The sequence below is a fragment of the Ursus americanus genome, chromosome 2 (genome assembly GCF_024610735.1).
Source record: "Ursus americanus isolate L20-20 chromosome 2, mUrsAme1.1.p, whole genome shotgun sequence".
In the NCBI taxonomy this organism is placed as follows: domain Eukaryota; kingdom Metazoa; phylum Chordata; class Mammalia; order Carnivora; family Ursidae; genus Ursus; species Ursus americanus.
Genome location: NC_142128.1, coordinates 45,086,720 through 45,109,101, shown reverse-complemented (window position 1 = coordinate 45,109,101; position 22,382 = coordinate 45,086,720). Strand labels below are relative to the sequence as shown.

The window sequence follows — 22,382 nt, the reverse complement described above, 5'->3', positions numbered from 1 at the left end:
CCCCTCTCCCCCCGCCTTCCCCTCCTGGGGAAAGAAACGTTTGTTGAAACAGGATCCCTGAGGACTCCTCCCCTCCCGCCCCTTAAGCAACAGGCGGGTGGACCATGGACAGTCCATTTGTCCTGCTGTGTGCTCCGCTCGGCTCCCCCCATCCTCCCCTGGCCTGTGACAGCCACGACTGAGAGAGTCGAGCGGCAAGTCTGGGGCTGGAACTGTGCCCCTTGGGGACAGGCAAAGAGGGGACAGTCCCCACAGCATCCCGGGATGATAGAGGCCACGTGGTCCCACTCTTTCTCTTGTTTTCCTGATGGGGAAACTGAGGCCCAGGGAGACAAACAACTTGAGTGGACAAAACAGAACCAGGGCTCCTGTCTCCCCACCTCCCGAGAAAGAAGCAGAGACTGCTCCCTCTATGTAGAGGTTGTGGGGACATGGAAACTGGGAAAAGCAGTCAGCCTTGGAACCCAGTGTCGCCCCTTGTATAGCAGGCTCCCCAGAGGGGCCCTGGTGAGAGCTAACCGTGGCTCAGGAGACAGCATGAAGCCTGGAGAGGGAGGGGGGAAGCGTCTCCTCAAGCCCTCCAGGTGAAGCCTTTCCTGCGTTTGAGAACATGCCTCCCGGGGGGCCAGGGAGGCAGCTGGGGGAGGGACAGGCAAGCAGGGGGACAGCCCTGGAGCCAGCCCGGCAGACATCCGTGCTAACAGCTCTGCTCGTGTTCACCCCTTGTTACTGAGCGGACACACCGCTCCCTTACTCTTTGTTGAGGAGCCTTAGGCTGGATCCATGCCTGTGGTTGGCCGGTGGGTGGGAGGAAGCCGGAGAGTGGAAAACGCAGAATTTCTCAGAGGGATATGGGGGTCAACATCATAGCAAGTGCCAGGCCCGGGAACCAGGAAGGGGGCGGTTGCCTCCTTCTTCCAGTGGTGAAGGGAAGGCTAATCTGCAGCACGAAGGCCTGAGGTTAGACCGAAGAGATGCTGGTCCGAGGTTAGATCGAAGAGACTCCTCTCTGCAGTGTAGCAGGGGAGAAGCTGGAAGAAGTCCCTGGGAGTGGGGAGGGGGCCTGGGGCTGGAAGGGGCATCTGTAACGTTATACCAACTGGAAACAGGGGGAGAGACGAGTTGCAACAGGACCACTTAATAAAAGAGCCGAAGCGTGAGGGGCAAAGAGGGCAAGGGGAGACCAGCAGGGGCAGAGAGAGAAGAAAACCTCCTGCCCCCCCCCACTCTGCATCGGACAGGATTCTCCTGGAGTGTCCCCATTTCTCTGGGCACAGAGATGGAGTGGAGGGAAGCCAGTGCAGTGGGGGCAGGTCTGAGAGCCCTGAGGCCAAAGAAGCTGGGAGGAGAGGAGGGCGGGGATGAGGCCTGAGGTGCCCGCTTACTGGGCCGGTCCTCTCTGTCCTCTCGGGCCCCAGAGGGAACTCCCTACAGAGGGATTATCGACCTCTCCAGCAAATCCACTCTCAGGGCACAGGGCTCGGGCCTGAATTCCCCAAATAACTGGCCCCCTCCGGGCCTGTCCTTGGGATTTTCCATTACAGGGATCCGGAAGGTCACATCCCGCTTCCGCCCTCCTTCTCCTCTTGGGTTACAGCTGGAGGGATGCGCAGGATGGGGCAGACACCTTCTGTCTTTGGGCCCTTCAACTGACCTTGAATTTGAGCCTGGGGGAGAACAGGCAGTGGGAGGGAGCAATAAGGGAAAAGCAGTTCCCAGTCCAAGCCCTGGTGTGGACAGGAGAGAGAGAAGCCGCTGAAGACAGCACGAAGGCTTGTGGTTAGACATCAGGAGAGATGGCCGAGGGATGAAGTCCCTGGAGGAGTAGCCCACAGGTGGCTGGGTCGCTCAGCAGCGGGGCAGCCCAAGGGCAGCCTTGCCCTGGACTGGGGGCCAAGAGGGTCACTCGGGGCTTAGGAGGCTCTCGTTCCTAAGTTCCGGGCTTGGAATCCCTTCTCTCTGCCCCGCACTCTCCAGGGCGCAAGGTGAGATGGGAGAGAAAGCCAGCCCAGAGCCCGCAGGCGCGTGGGCCTCAGGCACCGGCCCTCAGTTCTCACTCCCCCACCCTCACCCCCGCTGGCACCGCCCAGGGCTGCCCAGTCCTTCCAAGGCCCTGGCTCTGGTCCCTGTGGCCAGGCCCATACCGGAAAGGACCGTGCCCTCCCCCTCTGCCCATCCAGCCCGGTGGGGGCTCCGGCCATACCTGGCACTGGGGCTCGGGTGGGGCCCCAAGGGGATGCTGCTCACACATTTGGGGCTCGGACAAAAGAAAGGCCGGACAGGACAGCCCGGGGCCCATTCCTTGCCCAGACATCCCTGACCATCCTCCCTGCCTGAGCAAGCACGGAGGCCCTGGGAGTCTACCTCCTTCTCCCCCAGCGCGGACTTCAGACTCCAGGACATCAGTGGGCTGTGGACGCCTGGTCCCTTGGTCTGGGGTGCCCGGGCTGGGCTACTGCCCGTGAGACAGCCAGAGGTCAGTTTGGATCAAGGCCCTGGAAGTAAGAGGGACAGAGCAGAGAGCAGGGAAGCCTCGAAAGCAGGAGGCGGAGGGCCAGGGCCTGGCTGGGGAGTGGGCTTGGGAGACGGGCAGAGGTCGGTGAGGATGGGTGGTCCTGAGTCAGCGGGTGGGTTGGCACGGGGAGGCGTGGGAAGCAGCGGTGTGTGTGTGCGTGAGTGTGCGTGTTAAGACTGAGGGGCACGACCGTGTGGGGACCCGAGTGAGGGGAAGGGGCCGTGTGAATGTACCACATGGAAATTGGGAAGGAGGGGCTCCGCGTGACCAGAGAGGCCAACTCGGGTTTGGACGTGTGGACAGTCTAGTGGAGGCGGCGTGCTTGGGTCCGGCGTGTCTTGGTCTCGGGTCGTGTGAGCGCGAGTGTGCGGGCAGAGTCCGTGCAGTGTACGTGAGCGTCCCTGGGAGAAAGGGTGTGCGCACGAGGGGGGGGGGGGCGCTCAGCGGCAGATGGGCCGTCAAGGTCTCCCAGAAACAGTTTTGTTTCCTAAGTGACTAGCCTCCTGGGGCCTCCAGCCCAGACTTGAAGGTTGTTTCAAGATCATGAAAGAGAGTAGGGGAGGGAGGGGGGATGGAGGGACGCTGGGGAGGCTGTGTCCCCCACCCCCACCAGGCTTCCGGGGCCTTCTTGGGAACGGAAGGAATTTTCTCCTTCCAAGGGGAGGCTGGCTTGGGGGGACAGCATGGACAGGAAACCTGGAAAGGCTTGGGCTGGCCATGACAAGTGTCCAAGAAAGTCCCTTGCACTGCCCTTCCTCTCGGGGCCTCTCCTCCCACTTCCCACAGGTGGTAGCGACCTTGTGGTAGAAAGGTTGGGCTCAGAGCCACAGAATGCCTGACTGAGGCCTACTGCCGCCTCAGTTTCCCCACTGGACCACAAGGCCAATGTTGGATTTTCTCCCCATCTCTCCCTTGATGCCTGCTCCTCTGTGTTCTTTCTGGTCTTCCTTTCCGATCTACTCGAAATAGATTCTAAGACCCTCTTCCTTGGTCTCGCCTTGCTTCGGTTGTCTTTAACCTTTCTTCCCAGATGATTTTTATTATCCTTTTTATTGTTAACACCGTATTATAAAGAATGCAGAAAACGGAGGTAAGAATACCCAGAATTTTCTTCCGTCTCTCTGCGTCTGTTCCCATCCCACCTCTTTTTGCCCTCTGCCCTGCTGTCTGGGTTTGGAGAGCTTGGGGTGCCCGTGCCAACCCTCCTCGCTGAGCACGGTGGCCCAGGCACACTCTGTCCTCCCACGTGTGCTGCCTGCGGTCTGGTCCCTGCCACGGCCTGACGCAGGAGTCTGGAGCTGGTCCTGCTTGGCCCTAGTGGACGAGTGACCTGGACTCAGAGGTGCCCCCACTCTGGCCTTGCTCCTTCCTCTGAAGAACAAGGAGCAGGGCTGGAAAATCTGACAGCCCCCAAATTCCAGGTTACCTTTTCCTCAGCTCATGGCTCAGCTCCGGTGAACGGGCGAAATTCCGTGTAGTTGTATCTGGGCCATAACTCACCATCTGGAGACCAGGGTTCACAGGGGGAGCCGGGGGGCAGGTACCCCTATTTTGTTGATCAGCGTGACCCACAGAAATGAGTGTGATGGCTTTGATTCTTGGCACAGAAGCAGGGAGGGGCTCGGGGTTGGGCACAGATTACCTGGTTTCTTACAAAGAGCCCCTGTGCGAGGTGGGACAGGGACAAGGGCAGGGCTGGGGGTGAGGCTGCGGGAACCTGACATTTCTTGGCTGGCATTTGATCAGCAAATACCAGATTAGTCTGTTTCCAGAGATTCTTTGGGCTGGAAAAATATGTTCGGGGTGATGGGGTGCAGGGGGTTAATGGACCTTGCTGAGTTTGGGGGTCAGGGGTCACAGCTGGGCCCTCTAGGGTTCCTGTTTGCCTTTGATTCCATCCGGGCAGGGAGGGAGAGGCCCTCCAGCCCCCTGAGGCAGGTTTGCTTTGGCCGGAGATCTGACCCAGCCACTGGCCCAGAGCACCCCGCCTCCCTGTTCCCCCTATCAAGAGGCAGCTTGGCTCCCAGCCTCCCCCTTCCTACCTCCTGCTTCCCTTACCAGGCCCCCTCCACTTGGCCCAGGATGCAGCTCTGTGGGTCTGCCTGTCCCTGCTGGCGTTCCGGACGCCTGGCCAGCATAGGATGCCCTGCAAACATCTGGCACGTGGGGCCCAGCCTTGTTCCCACATAAGGAGCCTTCCTAGGGGCTTCAGGGAGTTCGGCCTCCTCTGTGCCTTGGTTTCTCTGCAAGTCCGGGACGCTTTCACTCTTGTGCTCCTGCCTGGGTGCTCTCAGCGCTACCTCGTGGGGAACGCGAGTTCTCCCTGTGACTCAGTAGAGCTTGCCCGTTTTCAGGGGCATTGCATCATTCTGACGTTCTCCAGCATTTGCTGAGCGCTGGCTGCCCGATTCCGTGCAAAGTGCTGCCGAGACTATTCTAGTCAAGGCAAATGAGGTTCCCACCCTCACGGTCCTTCTGTCCAAGTTCCATGCCACTTAGTCACCCTGGTTTTCTCCCACTACCCCGCCCCTTGACTGGGTCTCCCCAGGGCCAGCCCCGAGCCCTCGGGGACGACTCCTCATTTCCTCCAGCTCCCTCACTTCCTCACCTCCGTGTCTGCCAAGTGGGACTGGGAGGGCCTGAGCTCTGTCTCCCACCCCAAAGATGCGGGAGCCAAGGCAGGCCATGGGCTGAACCGGGGTGAGGGCAGCGGCTGGCCATGTGGGACTGACTCCGCCATTAACTGCTGTGAACCGGAGTCATCCTCACACTCCCAACAGTAAAGTGAGGGGCTGGCCGGGTAGGGGCTCTCACCGCTGCCTGGGTCTTACTGCCTCACGCCTGGGCCTCACCCCCCACAGCCACATTGTAAGTGGTCAGAGGCGGGGCCCAGGCCTCGGTGTCCCCAGAAGCTCCCCAGAGGATTCCATGTGCAAGCAGGGGTGAAGCCACAGAGCCAGACTGCCCCGAGGATCTCCAGATCATCGGAGAGAGAGTTACTGAGGCATCAGGTTAGCGCTTTTGCAATTTCCACGCATTACTTGATTGGGTCCTCATAATAAGCCTCTTTTCTAGATAGGGAAACTGAGGCACAATGATCCTGAGCGTACCCAACCAGGGGAGCTGGGACTCAAGCCCACGCAGGCTGGTTCTAGAAACTGCACATGGAACTTCTGCACTGTTAGGGCGCAGAGAGGGATCGCCTCTGGGTTTTTGTCTCCAGGATGCAGGCGCAGAAGCCCCCAGGCTGCAATGGCGGGGTGAGGTGTGCTCCCAAAGATAAAGGGAGGGAACAGCGTCGCCTCTGAGCATGTGTGCTGAGCCAGGCACAGCTGGCTGCTGGCTGCTGGCTGCACGCCGCTGGTTTATAGGGTGGTGGGAACTCAGAGAAGGGGGAGGTGCTTCTCGGCTGGAAGAATTAGGAGGCCTTCCGGAAGTGGCATTGTAGTTGGGCCTTGACAGAGAGGTAGGATCCAGCTCAGAGAACTAGAGAGAGCACGTGTCAGGTAGAGGGAACCACGTGGGCTCAGGCACAGAGGCCTGGAGCACCCAGTGGGCAAAGAAGAAACACGAGCTCCCACACTGGAAATGGGTGTGCGAGCCATTTCACGGGGACCACTTTAAATACCAGTGATTCCTACAGGGCTCCGTGGTACTAATCACCTGGGGTGCTGGTTAACAATACGGAAGAGAAGGTGCGTCTCTTGGAAATTCTGATACCTGGGGCCAGTGGTGGGGAGTGGGGATCTGTGTTTTTACCACCAGAGAGTTTTACCACCAGAAATATTGCTCTTAGCAATCTGGAGCCATTTGCACATTTTGAGCAGGGGCGGAATGCTCTACGAAATCTCACTTGATTGCAGGTGTGTGTGCATGGGCGGAGGGGGGGGGGTGTCACACGGAAAGGGAGACACAGGTAGGCGGTTCTGGCAGTAATTTAGCCAAGAGGTGGTGAGGTCTGCAACAAGACAGTGGTCGTACGATGAGGAGAAAGGGCAGACGAGAAAGATCTTTGGGAGGCAGAATTTCAGGATTTGGCCACTGATCGTACGTCACAGTAAGGGAGGAAGGATTGGAGGGGGGGGATGTGGGTGCAAAGTTAACTAAACTCAGGGTGGAGGGAAGGCAATTGTGGGGGAGAGAAGCCACACATTCGCTCTGGGATGTCTGGTACGGGAGCTGGCACCCTCAGCACCAACGCCTGTGCCCGAGTGTCCAACCGGGGCGAGCCGTCACCCCGACACCCCGTCCTGCCAGCTGGCTGGACCTGCACCCTTGTCGCTCTCCCAGACACCAGCTCCCTTGCGGGAGGACAGTCCGTCCTGGACAGGGGCGCCTGGCAGCGTGGGTTAGACCCCTGGCTGTGCCGCTCACTGGGCAGAGTTTTCGCTTCTCGGAGCTTGTTTCCTTACCAGCCTCTAACTGCCAGGGTGGCGTGGAGCATGGCCGTGCTCAGTTCCGGTGCTCCTGCTTTTCAAGGGTAAGACCAGCCCCAGAGGCAGAAGCTGCGCCCTCCGTGGAGGTGATCTGGCCACCCACGAGGAAGCACCTGGCTTCCCTCTCTCTCACTTACCCACTTGCTCACTCACTTGCTCAATCACTTGGCCAATGTCCACGGAGCTTCCCCTCCTTGCGAGGCACTGTGCGGGCCGTGGCGGCAGAGCCAAGAAGAGCCGGCAGTGGCCTTGGGAAGCTGGCGGCCAAGATGGAGAGGCAGATATAAACAAGGCCTGGAACAGCAGGGCAGAGTGGGAAACGCCACCAAGAGCTGAGGACAGGGTGCCAGGAGCCAGGGAAGGGTCACGTCGGCATCGGGACTCCGGGCCCCGCTCTCCCATGGCCCACGCCTTCGCCCCTGCTGGCCCATCTGCTTCTTTGTTTTTGTAGTTTTTATTTCTGGGTTTGTTTTCCCTTCGTTTTCCCAATAGAGGGCCTTTGGAAAAATTCCACCCTTGTTTCAGTTGGACTAGGGGAAAGGGGGAACTGTCCGCTCTTGGGCCAGGATGGCCAAGGGGTGCCAGGCCCCTGGAGAGTCCAGGTGTGCACAGCGGAGGAGCCAGGGGCTGTCAGGAGGGGCCCGGGAAGAGCATGGGGCACCTGGGCAGGAATGGGGACAAGCGGGAGCTAGGCAGGTTCACGCGGCTCGGGGGCTGTGTGTCCCCATATGCTCTTCCCAGACCTCTCCTCATGTCCCCCATCCTCTGACCAGAGGGACAACAGATCCCCTTCCACCACAGAGAACCCTACAAACCCTGGTTCCATTCCCTTTCCCCACCCAGGGTGCTTTAAGGGGCTGGGACCCAGGGTCAGAAGGGAGCCTTCAGTACCATTGCAGGTCTAGAGGGCTCTGTGTGTGTGAAAACCCCCAGGGCCACCACACACACACACACACACACACACACACACACACTCTTGCTGAGTCCCCCTTTCCTCGGCCTCCAGCATGAACCCATTTATTCAACAAATATTTGTGGAGCATCCCTGGCCTGCTAAGAGCTGGAGATTACACTGGTGGGAAAGTTCTTTCAAAAGGTGGTCTAGGCACCAGGTGTACGTGTGTGTGTGCACACACACGTGCACTAATGCATGTGTGCATGTGACTAAGTGTGCACAGGCTAGGGCGGCAGGGGGAAGAACAATGCTCCAGAGTCAAGCGGTTTGCATTTGAATCTCGGTGCTGCCATTTAGCCAGGTGACCTCGGGTGACTTCCACAACCTCTCCAGGCCTCCTCTCCCATCTGCAAACCAGGCTGCGAGACCATGCAGTGCTGTGGGACTGAGTGAGCGCAGGGAGCTTCGAGTGGAGCCCAGCGAAAGGCAGGTGTGCAGGAAGTATGAGCGACCACTGGTGCCTCATCCCGGTCTCGCTCAGAGCTCGGTGTGCGCACACTCGTTCGTGACCCGTTCTCCCAATCTGGCCCTTGCTCAACCTTGGTGACTCAGAGGCAGCCACCTGGTGTTAGCCACCTCCTGTCCCCTGAGGCTCATCTCTAAGATGCAGCCCACAAACCTCTGTCTAGCAAACCACTGCCTCTTCTGCCCTTGATCGCTACCCGCCCCTCCAGGCTGCTGGGTTGGGGAGGAAGACATACACACAGTGGGGGTGGCCTCAGCTCCAGGCGACCCTCCACGCAGGCGTCTGCTAGAGGAGGGGAGGGATAGGGGAGCCTCAGGGTGGAGTCCAGGCACCCAGCACGATGGGACTGGGGAGCCAGAGACTCATCAGGGACGGAGGGCGAGGGGATTCCAGCTCAGAGGGATCCATCCTTGGCATTCGGGAGTGGGTGGCGGCTGGCGCTAATCAGGCTGGAGAAATGGCAGGGCCTCCCTGGGAGTTAGGGCAAGGTCTTGCGGAGGCCAGCAGTGGCATTGGGGCTCCTCTGTTCTTAAACAGCTGTCTGTGTGGGGTTTGAGATGTGAGGAAGGAGTGTGGGCTCAGCCAGGACAAGAGAAGGGGTCAGGGAGTACGGGCACACGCCCGCCCACACACACACATACACGCACACACGCACACGCACACGCTAGCTATCTCGGGAGCGCATCATGAGGGTGCAGTGCCTGGCTGGGGAGGAAGGAGGGAGAGAGTCCAGTGTGTCTGTGTGTGGGTGAGGGAGACGGCTCTGCGGTTCTGTGAGTGTGTGCTGGGCCCCCGTGTGGACGTCTCTGTCTCCACGTGAGCGGAGGTGAAGGTAGGTTTTGGCTCTACCTCTGTCCTGTCTCTTTGCCCCAGCCTCTCAGCAAGGCGGCCGAGAGAATCTTCCCTTTCCGGAGAACGGGAACCCATGGCTCGTAAGGCAGTATGGGTCAGGGCCTTACAAACACGTGCAGACCATAGGACAGTCTTCTGTGTGACCCTCAGCTGCACCGAGCTGGGATTTACACACATTTAAGAGAGTGTGCGTGCTGAGGACTCTGCACACCTGTGAGCTGTTTCCACGAGTCTCATACATCCCGTGCGTCCGTGAGTCTGTGTCTTTGCTGTGTGTGTCCCTGTCTTCAAGGCACCACCTGTGTCCAAGCTGGGTCTGTGCCTGTGCGTGTTGGGTCCGTATCTATGTCCAAGAAGCCACGTACCAGGGGCAGGAGCACGGGCCCCTCCACACCAAGACCGTCCGAGGCTCAACTCCGAGTTTGGACAGTAGCCGATCCATTCACCTTGGACATGTTCAGAGCTTCCGTGCACCTGTTTCTTCACTGGTTAATAAGCGCACTAACCGCACCAGATTCTGGGCAGGGTTTAAATGAGATGAAAATACGCACCTGACCCAGGTCAGAATGTGCTAACGGTCCTGTCTTTGAATGTGTCTCTCAGAGAACCGTGTCTTCGTGGTTGTGACCGTAATGTGTGACACCTCGGTCAGCATAGGGGCTGCTTTAAGGCAGAGCATGGGTCTCCACGATCTTCAACGACACTCAGGATGCCTCACGGCCACCCCAGTGTCTTGTGCATCTGTCCTCTGGAAGGGGAATCACATAAGCCCGTGAAACAGAGGCTGGGTGTCTGATGTATGCCCGCCCCTGGCAGTACCTAGAGGGTGAGCGGGCAGCCGGTGATGGCCTAGTGACGACCGCCCCTCATGGCCTCTGCGGGACCCCTCCCCCGGGTCTCTCCACCATCCCAGGCTCCCTCCCTCCTGTCTCAGGCTGCCTTCCTCCTTCTCTGCTCCTCCCTCCACAAGCATCAGCCACGGTACTGGGCACCGCTGTGTGGCTCTTTATGGGCCAGCTGGGGAGGGGACAGGAGCCCTCTCTAGTCTGCTGGCTATCGCCCTCCTAAGCAGCGTGTGAGTGTGTCTGTGAGTGTGAGTGTGCGTGCGTGTGTGCGAGTGTGCGTCTCTCTGTTGGGACGTGGGAGTGACGTCTCTCTGTATGAAGCTCCTCTGTGTCCTGGTGGGTACATGCGTCTGTCTGTGGTGTGACGCGCCTGCTGCCTGGGCTTTGCTCTCCTCCCCCAGCGGGCCCAGTTACATAAGCCTCTGAGCTGGACTCAGGCCTGGGCTCCGGGCTCCCCCTGCTGGCAGCCTCTAGAACTCCCAGTCTGGGGAGGGGCTTGTGGAAGAAATCTGGTTCTCTGAGGGCCTCAGCCCCACGGGAAACACAGCCCAGCCCTCAACACCTACCTGCCCCAACTCCCTCCCAGCCCCAAGCCCTAGAGTGTTCTCAACAACCCGACGTCCCCTCTCATACTGGGGGGTTGGTTATTACTTGCTTATGGTATGCACCCCCCACCCCTAGGGGAAGGACAGTATGCTCCCTGAAGGCCGGGGACCATGCCCCCATGCTTACCACAGCATCTCCAGTGTCCAGTACCAGGCCTGGCCTAATCAGTGTTTGTTGAATGACTAAGTTTATAGGGCAAAGAAGCTTGGGAAGAGAGACAGTGGGATATGGGAAGATTTGGGGCTCTGGGGACAAACAGGCCTGGGTTCATCAGATATTGGTCACTTAAAAGCTGTGTGGCCTTGGAGACAACGCTTAACCTCTCTGAACCCTCAGTTTTTCATCTGTTAAATGACACCATCTGGCAAAATATGCTGTAAAGACTAGAAATAATATCCAAAAGGGCCTTACTGTGTAGGCATCCCATAATGGCATCTATTGGGATGACGATGAACGGCAACACCTCCCATCTCTCAAGCATCAGGAAGCTGCTCTATGCCCTATGCCGTTCCTCTTTCACATAGCTCCGTCTGACCTGTGGATAGATTTAGGCAAAATGGATCTGGAGAAATCAGGCTGTGAATATGTCACATTGGGGGAAAGGCAGCCTGCTGTCCTGTCCCTGGGCCAGTCTGGAAGTACTGGGGAGGGGGCTGTCCCTGCCCAAACCAGCATTCTGCTTCAGAGTTTCTCTGGTCTCTGAATGTGGCTTCAAACGAACACCTCCTCTGAGCCAGGCATTGGCGGCATCCAAGGAAGATCTGGTCTGGCCTCTGCCACTTTTCCTCTTGGAGCCTCAGTTTCCTCCTCGGCAAAAAGGAGGCTGGGAGGGAGGGGGAGGGTGTGAGGAAGAGCCGGGGCAGGTGGGGGGTTGGAGGGCGAAGTGCTAGATGAGCTCTGCCGTCACTTCCCAGGGACGGCCCCTTTGACAGCTTTGCAGACCCGGCTGTCCCTTCTCCCATCTGGCCGCTGCCTTCCTGCGTCTCCCCACTCCCCACCTTCTCAGTGGCCAAGGAGAGACAGAGCTCTCCCGTGCTCCCACCTCCAGGGCAGGCCCCCCTCTTCCCAGTGCCAGTGATGTCCGTCTCTCCTCACGGGAAAGAGACTCCTTCACCTAATCGCTCCACTGCTCCAAAGGCTAAACAGAACCTCTCAGGAAGCAGTTCAAAGACTCACTCGAAAACACAAACGAAACCCCAGAATACCATCTCCTATTCCGTGCGCTCCCGCGCCAAGAACCTCACGCGCACTGTCTCAAGTAATCGTCACAGAAGCCCTTCGGGGTGGACGTCATCCCCCCTCAAAGTGACGACAAGAAAGCAGGCTGAAGGGAGTTGGCCAACTTGACGGGATCCCCAACCAAGACGTGACGGCGCCCAGACGGCGCCCACCCGTCACCCACTCCCTCTGGTTCTGCCGGAGGGGGTGGCAAGCAGGTCTCCCGGGACCTTGCGAGGCCCAGCGGCGCCCTTCAGCCCAGGCGCTCCGCATTCCGGAACTCCTGGGTCCCGCCCATCCGCACGCGAGCGGGCCTGGCGGCGAGGCCTAGCGGCGCAGGGCAAACGACTGGATCCGAAGTGCGTGGCCGGTCACCTGACCGACCCCGAGGTCCCAGCACCCAACTCTCCGAGGGAAAGGTCGGCAGGTGCAGGGTGGGGGTGGGGGGCTGGGCAGGGATTTGGCTGAATCCAGGTACCGCCCCTTTGCGTCGGCCGGGGTCGGGGCGGAGCCGGGCTGAGGTCCGGGCGGGCCGGGGCCGGGGTCCGGGGTCAGATCGGATCCGGGATGCAGGGCCCCGGGCCCAGGGTTTGAGCGGGTCCGGGGTTGGGGAGCGGGGCGGAGACAGAACAGAGGTCGGGGCCGGTCCAGGGCCCGGGGGGTGGGGTCTGGGCGGGCCTGGGCGGAGCCGGGGCGCCAGGGCGGGGCCAGGGTCAGGCGGGGGCCGGGGCGGGGCTTGGGGCTTGGGGCTTGGGGCGGGGCGCGAACGGTCTCCCGAGTCGCCGCGGAAGGAGGGAAAGCGGTAGGAAGAGGAGGGAGAAGGGGGGGGGACTTGGAAGCTCCCGCGCCGCTCGCTTAGGCTCCGTGCACCCACGCCTCGCTGCTCCGCTTCGTGCCCCCTACCCGGGCATGCGCCCCCCCAGTCCCCGTCCACCCAGAGCCCGCGCCGTCCCCCGGAGCCTCCCCAAAGCCGGCCGCGCAGGATGGGCGCCCTCGGTCCCTCGCCGCGGCTGCCGCCGCCGCTGCTGCTGCTAATGCTGGGTAAGCCGGCCCCCGCCCCGACCCCCCACCCCGCTGGCAGGTGCCTGCCACCTGGCGCCCAGCCCGGCCCTCCTCCTCAGCCTTTCGGAGCCCCTAGCACCCGCTACTCCGTTAGGGCGCCTCGAGCCTCCCGGGGCTCGGCGCCCAGCTGCCCCGAGTGGCTGCCCTCCTAGCCATTCCCCCCTCTAGGCCCCGGGCTGGGGCCCAGTGAGGATCCACCGAGGTGCCACCTCCAGGCCGCCGGCCAGCCCCACTTCTCGGCGGGCATACGCAGGTGCTGGGGTCGCTGCGCCCAAATGCTGCGACTCCCTCTGCCTCACACTGAGCTTGAGGCCCAGCGCTGGGTGCCCGCCCTGCGTGGGCAGCGCTAGACCGTCTTCATAATTGCCCGGAGTTGGCTGCAGGCCCAGGGGCCGGTTCTGCCCGTGATCTTTGAAGTCCAATCTCCCCAAATGGTTCCCCGCCCCCCAGACTTTATCATCTGAGGTTTGGGGCAGTTCTCACTGTCACCCCCATCTCCACCCTGGGCCGGGTCTCCCTTTGCCCACCTTCCCTCTCTCAAGTCGCACTTGGCTTTGTAGCCTCTCACTGCTCCTCACACCCCCTTCGTGCCTGCTCCCTGCCTTGGGAGAAACCAGGCTCCATGGAGACTGATGCTGGGATCTCCAAGCACCTTGTGTCTATGGGGGTGGGGGTTCCTGGTGAGGAGTTCTGGCTGTGCTGCAGGGATGCATGAGGGCACCTGACAGTGCACTTGCTTTTGGCCTGAGCTGGAGGGTTCCCCTCGGGGGTGGTCCGGGGAGGAGTATGGCTTCGGGACAGGGAGGCTGCCTGTACAGATGTTCAGGAGCCTGAAGCCCTTGGAATAAGAGCGCAGAGTGGGGGTGGCCTTGCCGCCGGGATTCAGAGCTGCAGCAGTCAAGGCGCAGGCTGACGTAGCCCCAGCAGCCTGTTTCTAGACCAGAGCTCCACTGCAGCGCCGAGCAGAGCCTCCCCCTGGCTCCACAGGTCCCTGGGCCCTGGGGAACTAGAATGAGGCCTCTCCTTGGGGCCCTGGGTGGGAGGCAGGAGGAAGTTGCTGTGGGGCCCCGTTGCCTAGCAGGTGGCCGGTTTTCCCCAGTGGGCAGCGTGGAGTGGAAGAGCCCAGGGGAGGTGGGGGAGTGTGGAGCACAGACTGGAAGAGCCCGCAGAGATCTGAGTGCCCACTGCGTGCAGGTGCTCACGATCCTTCTGAAGTGGAGGAAACTGAAGTAATTTGCTCCAGAGAGCCCATCTTGTGAGTGTTGGGGCTTGGATTTGAACCCAGATCCGTCTGACTCCAAAGCAGGTCTCCACCCCTCCTCCCCTCTCTGGCTGGGGAGAGAGCTGCCTGGCAGCTGGTTTCCTAAGACGGCCTGGCTGGCCAACTTTCCCATGGGGATCTCCAAGCATCAGCAGATGTGGAGCCAGGAAGGTGGGAGGGGGCCCTTCTGAGCAGAGTCTGCCCAGAGGCCCAAAGGTGTCAGCTCAGCTGTCTCCACCATCACCTAGATTATGAAATGCCCTGGGGCAGGGCCCTCCTGAGTCACACACTCACCGGCTGCCTGAGTGGAAGCTCTTAGCTCTCCTCGCACGGAGACCGGCTTGGGAGAGGAAGGGATGTGTCAGTCAGCTGGGCATGGGGATGTGGCTGGGACCCAACCTCCTGAGGCCCAGCATGTGCTTTAACCAAGAGACCACAGGTGCCTCCCTCCTGACTGGACTCAGCCACAGGAAGAAGGGGCTAAGAGCCCAGCTCGGGTGGGAAGATCAAGGGGAGCACTTCTGGAGGGGCTGGAGGACAGAGTTTGACCACAGACTTCATGTTTTCCTCCAGCCTCTGCAGAAAGGCCCAGGGCATGCCCCTGGGAGTGACAGACATTCTGGTTGGTGAGGTCAGTCCCCTCGGGCCTCCCCTGGGAGTTTCCCATCTTCCTCCCTTGCTTTGTCCCTCTGCAGGGGCCTGTGGAGGGCATCTGAGGATAGAAGGATCTTGGTCAAGACCTTATACTTCTCTTGCCTTACGTTTCTCATCTGTAAAATAGAGGCAGGGGGCTGACCCAGCTCTCCTTCCTGCGGTCTGGAGTTCTGGGATCTTATCCAGTGGGGCTATGGAAGGCTGGAAGGAGAGAAGGAAGAAACAGGGCCCTCCAAGGCCTCAGGAGTATCTGCTGGGGCAGGGTAGGGTCTGGAGGTGGGGGCAGGATGAAGAAGAGAAGTCTGGCCTCTCTGAGGAGAGGAAGATGGGAAGGGACAGCTGGGCCTCTCAACAGAGAGGGAACCTTATGTAAGCAAATGCACTCCGTATGCAAATGAAGCTTTTGCTGGGGAGTTGGGAGGGGCACACTGTGCATCAGCTGGACCAGCGGAGAAGATTGGCCGGCCCTAGGGGGAAGGGTGGGGATCTTTTGCCCCCAGAGGCCAAGGCAGAGGCTGGTTCTTGCCCCATAAGCCTCAGCTGCCTCGGCAGCCCTGTGGGGTGGGAGCGGCAGTGAGCTCAAGGCGCAGCTGGAGGGGGAGGGCATTGTGAGGTGGGAGCGGCAGTGAGCTCATGGCGCAGCTGGAGGGGGGAGGGCATCGTGCGGTGAGAACTGGGGGGGGTCTCTGCCCTGTCCTGCTCGGGGCCGCTGGCTCCATTGTCTGGAGTCCCCTGGTCCAGGTGACACAGCTGACCCAACCAGCCCTTCTATGCCAGATTTTGCCAGCTCCCCTCAAACAAAGGAGAGGGACATGTGGTCTCAGAATCCCTCAGCTGGAAGGCCCCACTGACCGGGCCTAGAACAGATGAGAGTGGGGAGATGCGGGAGGGAATCAAAGGTACAGCTGAAATCAAGGAGTGAGAACAGATGGACCTCTTTCTGCCAGTGGGTGCCTTACTTCTGACCTGCCAGAAATGGAATGTTTCTGGGTTCTGAGGCAAAGTTGGGCCTATGACCCACTTGAGATCCAGGTGTCTTACCTCCCAGCAGCATCCTTTCCCTGTCCTCCTGGCAGGGCCCCAGCGGGGTCCCCACCTCGCCCAGGTTTGCTCTCCTTTATTGGGCAGGCGTCCAGAATGGTGCTGGTAGCGGGGATGTGGTGCGGACCCAGGCATCTCCAACTTCTCCCGTACTCCCACACAGGAGTCCAGTGCTTTGCCCGGGAGGTGCTGGTCCCCAAGGGGCCCCTGTACCGTGTGGCTGGCACGGCCATCTCCATCTCCTGCAACGTGAGCAGCTACGAGGGCCCTGCCCAGCAGGACTTCGAGTGGTTCCTCTATCGGCCTGAGGCCCCTGAGGCTGCCCTGGGCATCGTCAGTACCAGGGATGCCCGGTTCTCTTACGCTGTCTTCGGAGCCCGCGTGGCGGCTGGCGACGTGCAGGTGCAGCGTCTGCAGGGGGATGCCGTGGTGCTCAGGATCGCCCACCTCCAGGCCCAGGACGCCGGCGTGTACGAGTGCTACACGCCCTCCACGGATGCCCGCTACCTGGGCAGCTATAGCGGCAAGGTGGAGCTGAGAGGTACTGGCGCTGGGGCGGGCGCGGGCGCATGCGCCTGAAAGGCACAAAGTCCGGGCCACGAGGGACCTACCTAACCGCCCCTCAGGTTCTGTGGCTGAGGAAGCTGAGGTCCCGAGAGGTAGTGTGGCTCGCACAAAAGACCCACCAAGTTCGTGGCCATTCAGGACTCTAACTGGGATCTCATCCTTCCAGCCTAGCGGCCTTCCTCTTCTGTGGATCTGCCTCCTGGGAAAGGGGCAGCCGGCCCCCTGCATTCCCTGATGGGGGGAGCCTGCTAGGGCGAATGGACTCCGTTCCTGGAGGTTCCGGGGTGCAGCTGTGGGGGCGGAGGGGGACGAAGTCGAGGTAGGGTAGGAGGAGTGAGACCATGTGACATTCTTGCTCTCTTTTGTTTCTTTGTCTTCTGAGAAGGAAGACAGAGCCACTTTTCTGTAATCCTAACAGGGGTTAGTCCCAAACATACGGGTGAGTAGGCGATGGGCTGGGCTATGAACTTTAGCAAGTATTTATTGAGCGCCTGTTGTGTGCCCAGCACTGTGCCTGGCACCATTGGGTCACGGAAGAAATAATACGAGATGAACTCTGCCTGGTAGGAGCTAACTGCGGTCCATTTAGGGCAACAGGTTGTACACAGGGAACCGTGACGAGGGCCACCAGCTCCCAGCCCTCCCTCACTCCAGCTGTTCTATCCAGTTCTTCCAGATACGCTGCAGGTGTCTGCTACCCCTCCGGGGCCCCGAGGCCGCCAGGCCCCAACCTCACCCCCTCGCCTGACAGTGCACGAGGGCCAGGAACTGGCCCTGGGCTGCGTGGCGCGGACGAGCACGCAGCAGCACACGCACTTGGCGGTGTCCTTCGGGAGAGCGGTGCCTGAGGTGCCAGTAGGGCGAGCGACTCTGCAGGAAGTGGTGGGGCTCCGGCCGGACTTGGCCGTGGAGGCCGGGGCTCCCTATGCCGAGCGGCTGGCTGCAGGGGAGCTGCGGCTGGGCAAGGAGGGAGCTGAGCGGTACCGCATGGTGGTGGGGGGCGCCCAGGCGGAGGACGCGGGCACCTACCACTGCACAGCCGCGGAGTGGATTCAGGATCCCGATGGCAGCTGGGCCCAGATTGCGGAGAAGAGAGCAGTACTGGCCCATGTGGATGTGCAGACGCTGTGTGAGTGCCACTCATCCCACAGTGGGAGCTTGGAGCCATGGGATCTCGGTGGGCACCAGGTGGGCACTGCCGGACTCCAAGCCCATCTTCCTGAGCGAGCGGGTCCTGTTAGCATCACTTCCCTCCCCTGGAGGGTTTTCTCTGCTCAGAAGTTGGGTATGGAGGTAGGAGGGCCATGGCTGAGAGGTGAGAGGCCCTGGGTGGTGGGGATGGCCGTACCCCATGAGGGGCAGACAGGACGCCTCGCGGTGCTGCTGTGGAGGAAGGAGCTACAGCTGGGGAGTCGGGTGCTCTGTGCCCCTTCCTGCCTTCATGACACCCCTTCCCTGTCCTATGTTTCAGCCAGCCAGCTGGCAGTGGCAGTGGGGCCTGGGGAACGTCGGATCGGCCCAGGGGAACCTTTGGAACTGCTGTGCAATGTGTCAGGGGCCTTGCCCCCGCCGGGCCGCCATGCCGCGTACTCTGTGGGCTGGGAGATGGCACCCGCGGGAGCGCCGGGGCCTGGCCGCCTGGTAGCCCAGCTGGACACAGATGGTGTGGGCAGCCTGGGCCCTGGCTATGAGGGCCGGCACATTGCTATGGAGAAGGTGGCGTCCAGAACCTACCGCCTACGGCTGGAGGCTGCCAGGCCGGGTGATGCGGGTACCTACCGCTGCCTTGCCAAGGCCTACGTCCGAGGGTCTGGGGCTCGGCTTCGAGAAGCAGCCAGTGCCCGCTCCCGGCCACTCCCCGTGCACGTGCGGGAGGAAGGTGAGAGGGTGGCTGGGGCTTCTCCTGGGTTTGGGACTCGTGGAAGCTTTTCCTTCTGTTTCTGGGCTTCTCTCCCTCTGCGTCAGCTGCCAACATGCCTTTCTCTCCCACTCCTCTTCTTCAAAATTGGGGGAACCCTTTGAGCTCCCTGAGTTGTTGCTTGGACAATGGTCCTAACCCCATGCCCCCTGACCCTTCATCCTCTGACCCCATGTCCTTGTTCTGCAGGTGTGGTGCTGGAGGCCGTGGCGTGGTTGGCGGGAGGCACCGTATACCGTGGGGAGACGGCCTCCCTGCTCTGCAACATCTCAGTGCGGGGCGGCCCCCCAGGGCTGCGGCTGGCTGCCAGCTGGTGGGTGGAGCGGCCCGAGGAAGGGACACTGAGCTCTGGCCCTGCCCAGCTGGTGGGCGGTGTGGGCCAGGACGGTGTGGCGGAGCTGGGGGTCCGGCCTGGAGGAGGCCCTGTGAGCGTGGAGCTGGTGGGGCCCCGAAGCCATCGGCTGCGGCTGCACGGCTTGGGGCCCGAGGACGAAGGCGTGTACCACTGTGCCCCCAGTGCCTGGGTGCAGCATGCTGACTACAGCTGGTACCAGGCGGGCAGTGCCCGCTCGGGGCCTGTCACGGTGTACCCCTACACGCACGGTGAGTGACCCTTGCGCACTCCCCAACCTCCACCTCCCCCTACCATTGGCCCAGGGCCCTTCTTCTGCCCTTTCCATGTGCCTCTCCTGCTCCTGTCCCCCATTCTCCTCCACATCACTCCATACCAAGAGTCTCGGAAATCCGCTTCCAGCCGTATCTGGCACCAGCATCCCTGCTGACCGGAGTCAGGGCCGAGGGGGCAGGGGAGGGCTGTCTGTGAATGGAGGACGTGGGCCCCACAACCCAATAGAGAAGGCGCGGGGACACAGGTGTGGCCTTGGGAGCAGGGCAGCGGCCCCCCAGGCTGAACAGAGCCATCCACTCTCACCCAGCCCTGGACACCCTGTTCGTGCCCCTGCTGGTGGGTGCCGGGGTCGCCCTAGTCACCGGCGCCACTATCCTGGGCACCATCACCTGCTGCTTCATGAAGAGACTGCGAAAACGGTGATCCCTTGCTCCCCAGGTGAGAGAAAAGAACCCCAACCTCGTCTTCTCTCCCCAGGCCTCCCCCCCAGTCCTGAGGTGAGCTGTCCCTCCCCACCCCACCTGGGGGAGGAGCAGGCATCGGGGCTCTGTCCTCAGCGCACCCCGCACAATCTCTCCAGTTCTTCCAGGTGTCGACTGTCTTCCAGCCCAGCTCCAAGACCGCCTATGGTTGCCTGGCTACCCTCTCCCTCTGTCCCCCTTTCTTTAATTTATTTGACCTCCCCCACCCAGAGTGGGGGACATGGCCCCCATCCCCCACTCCTTCCTTCCTGACTCCTCCCTCTGGCCTTCTGTTCTTGATCTCATACCCAGCTGATAGGGAAGCCATTCCCTGTCCTAGAATTAGTTTTTCTAAAATGTGAATAAACTTGTTTTATAAAATCCAGGGCTAGCTGTGTCTTCCCTGCCCTGGGGCGGAGGTGTGTGGCAGGGCGGTTGTTGGGGGGGGTTGACATCCTATTCTGGATGACCCAGGCCTCCCTTCCCACCACAAACACCATCTGGCCCTCTGTGGGCCGTGCCACCCACCCCGGGAGGGGACACCTGGGTCCCATCTGCTGCCTGAGCTGTCAGTGCCTTGCCAGTCCCTGTTGGGGCTCCTACTCGGGGAGGTGAGCACAGAGAGGGGGTGAGTTCACTGAGCCGGGCCCCCCTCCCAGCCCTCTCCCATATTGCAGGGCAGGGGCCTCTGGGTGAGGCCTTTTCTAGTTCCCCACACCACTCTGCCTTCTCATTCCTGGTCCTCCTCCTCTTGGACCTGACTCCTCCCAGGCCCTGGGGCCTCAGCCTTTTTCCTCCTGATCAGTATTCTGTCTGACAGCAGCAGAATAGAAGCCTTAGAGCACAGCCCCCTGGGTGGCAGTGAGGACAGCAGTCAGGGGAGGGCCCCTACATACGTACCCCCACCCCTGCAGCAGCCTGCATGCACGCCCCAGGTCTTGGCTCCCCTCCCCTCTGGTGCCCCAGGGGCCCCCTGAATTTATCTTTGCTTCAAGATTCTCTGATCTGAGAATTCTTAGTTGTTCTGTACCTTAAGGGTCACCCAGTTTACCTCTTTTAATTTAGTTATTTTATTCATTTATTGAGCATTACTAGTGTGCTAAGTGTTATTTTTACAGAAGGGGAAACTGAGGCCCAGAGAAGTGGTATAACTTGCCCAGAGTCCTAGAGCTAACTGGTGACAGTGTCGGGAGCACACTCCAGGGCTCCTGACTCCTTGCCCTGTGCACCGTGGTGCCCTGAGCGGTAACTTAGTGGCATGGATACAAACAGCCCACCCCTCCTGTTCAGACTCACCTGTTTCACCGAATTAAACCTAATGACCCTGTCCCACATCATTTGTTCTTGAGGGAACAGCTGATGCCGGGGTTCAGGGACCTCATCTTTGACTGATGGTGACCCAGGTAGCCTTGTGACGTGTTTCTCTGGGTGGACCCGTGCTGGCAGCTCCCTCTGACCCCCTTTCCTGCTTGCAGGAGGACCCACAGGACTTTGGCTTCCCAGCCTGGAATGGAGCAGACTGGGCTGCTTTCCCCTGAGAGTCTCAGTCTTTTATTAAAGAACAGGAGCAGGGTGTGGCCAGGACCAAGAAGCAGAGGTCACTGCTGGGCCAGTGCTGTGGGAGTACACGCTTGCCTGGACAAACACTTTTCTCCCAGGAGGCCCGCCTCAGGCCCCCTCCACCTCTGTCCTATCCCAACCTGTCATTGCTCCCTCACCATCCTGGTGGGCTGCCCCTGGTGATTCTGATGAGCAGGAAGGGGATGGAGGTGGGATGGGAATAGTGTCTCCAGGGCCTGCTGGCCCACCCAGCTGGGCAGACAACAGGTCACAGACACATCCAGATGTTGGCCTCCTTGCTTCTCCCTCGCATTATCACCCATATTCAATCCTGCCTCTTAAGTCCTACCAGGGATTCAATCTTGGGCCACTGATGCCCTTCCTGCTCCAGCCCCCAACCCCTGCCCAGGAACCCCCTCGGGGACTCCTGACTGCTTCGTTTTCCCTATCTTGCCTATTCATCTTCCCCAAACACCATCTCCAGCTTATCTCTGCACGATTTCCGCTGATGGGTGAGTTTCCAGGCCCAGAGTTAAACTCATCAGGCTGGGTTTCATGGTCCCCTTTCCCACTCATGGTAGTCCACCCTTTATAGTTCAGTCTCTGCTCCCAACAATCCTCGGTTTCTCCTCAGCTCCCCCTCAGCTCCTCCTCAGCTTCTCCTCAGCTTCTCAGCTATTTCTTAGCTACCCTCAGCTTCTCCTCATCCACCCCGAGCTATTCCTCAGCTTCTCCTCAGCTCCCCTTCGGCTCTCCCTCAGCTTCTCCTCATCTACCCCTCAGCTCCCCCTCAGCTTCTCCTCATCCACCCATGAGCTATTCCTCAGCTTCTCAGCTATTCCTTAGCTACCCTCAGCTTCTCCTCATCCACCCGAGCTATTCCTCAGCTTCTCTTCAGCTCCCCCTCAGCTCCCCCTCAGCTTCTCCTCATCTACCCCTCAGCTCCCCCTCAGCTTCTCCTCAGCTGCTCCTTAGCTACTCCTGATACGACTCCCAAGTCTTTGTGTATAGCAGTGGTTCTCAAAGTGTGGCCCCCATTCCAGCAGCATCAGCATGACCTGGGAACTGGCTAGAAACGCAAATTTTTGATCTCTACCCCAGACCTATTGAGTCAGAAACTCTGGGAGTGGGGCCCAGCAGTCTGCTTTCGCAAGCCCTCCAGGTGACTCTGACACACACACCAATTCGATAACTGCTCGCTTACTCATTCTCTCTGCCTTACTCACTCCCCAGACTTCTGATCACCGAACCCTCCTGCCCTCTGCTCCGAGAGATGGCTCAGGTTCAGTCTGAACTGTGCCTTGTTCAGTTGCCACAGGGGCTTATTTCTCTGTTTT

General features: G+C 60.4%; 1 protein-coding gene across 1 annotated transcript; it reads left to right on the top strand.

The window, feature by feature from the left end:
* Positions 1 to 12,625: 12,625 nt before the first annotated feature.
* On the top strand, positions 12,626 to 19,870 carry IGSF8 (immunoglobulin superfamily member 8). The gene is made up of 7 exons (XM_045784304.2): positions 12,626 to 12,934; positions 16,075 to 16,452; positions 17,146 to 17,607; positions 17,950 to 18,357; positions 18,586 to 18,999; positions 19,332 to 19,462; positions 19,605 to 19,870. The coding sequence occupies exons 1-6, from the start codon at positions 12,877 to 12,879 to the stop codon at positions 19,445 to 19,447; spliced, it is 1,836 nt and encodes a 611-aa protein (XP_045640260.2). The 5' UTR covers positions 12,626 to 12,876; the 3' UTR covers positions 19,448 to 19,462; positions 19,605 to 19,870.
* Positions 19,871 to 22,382: the final 2,512 nt, after the last annotated feature.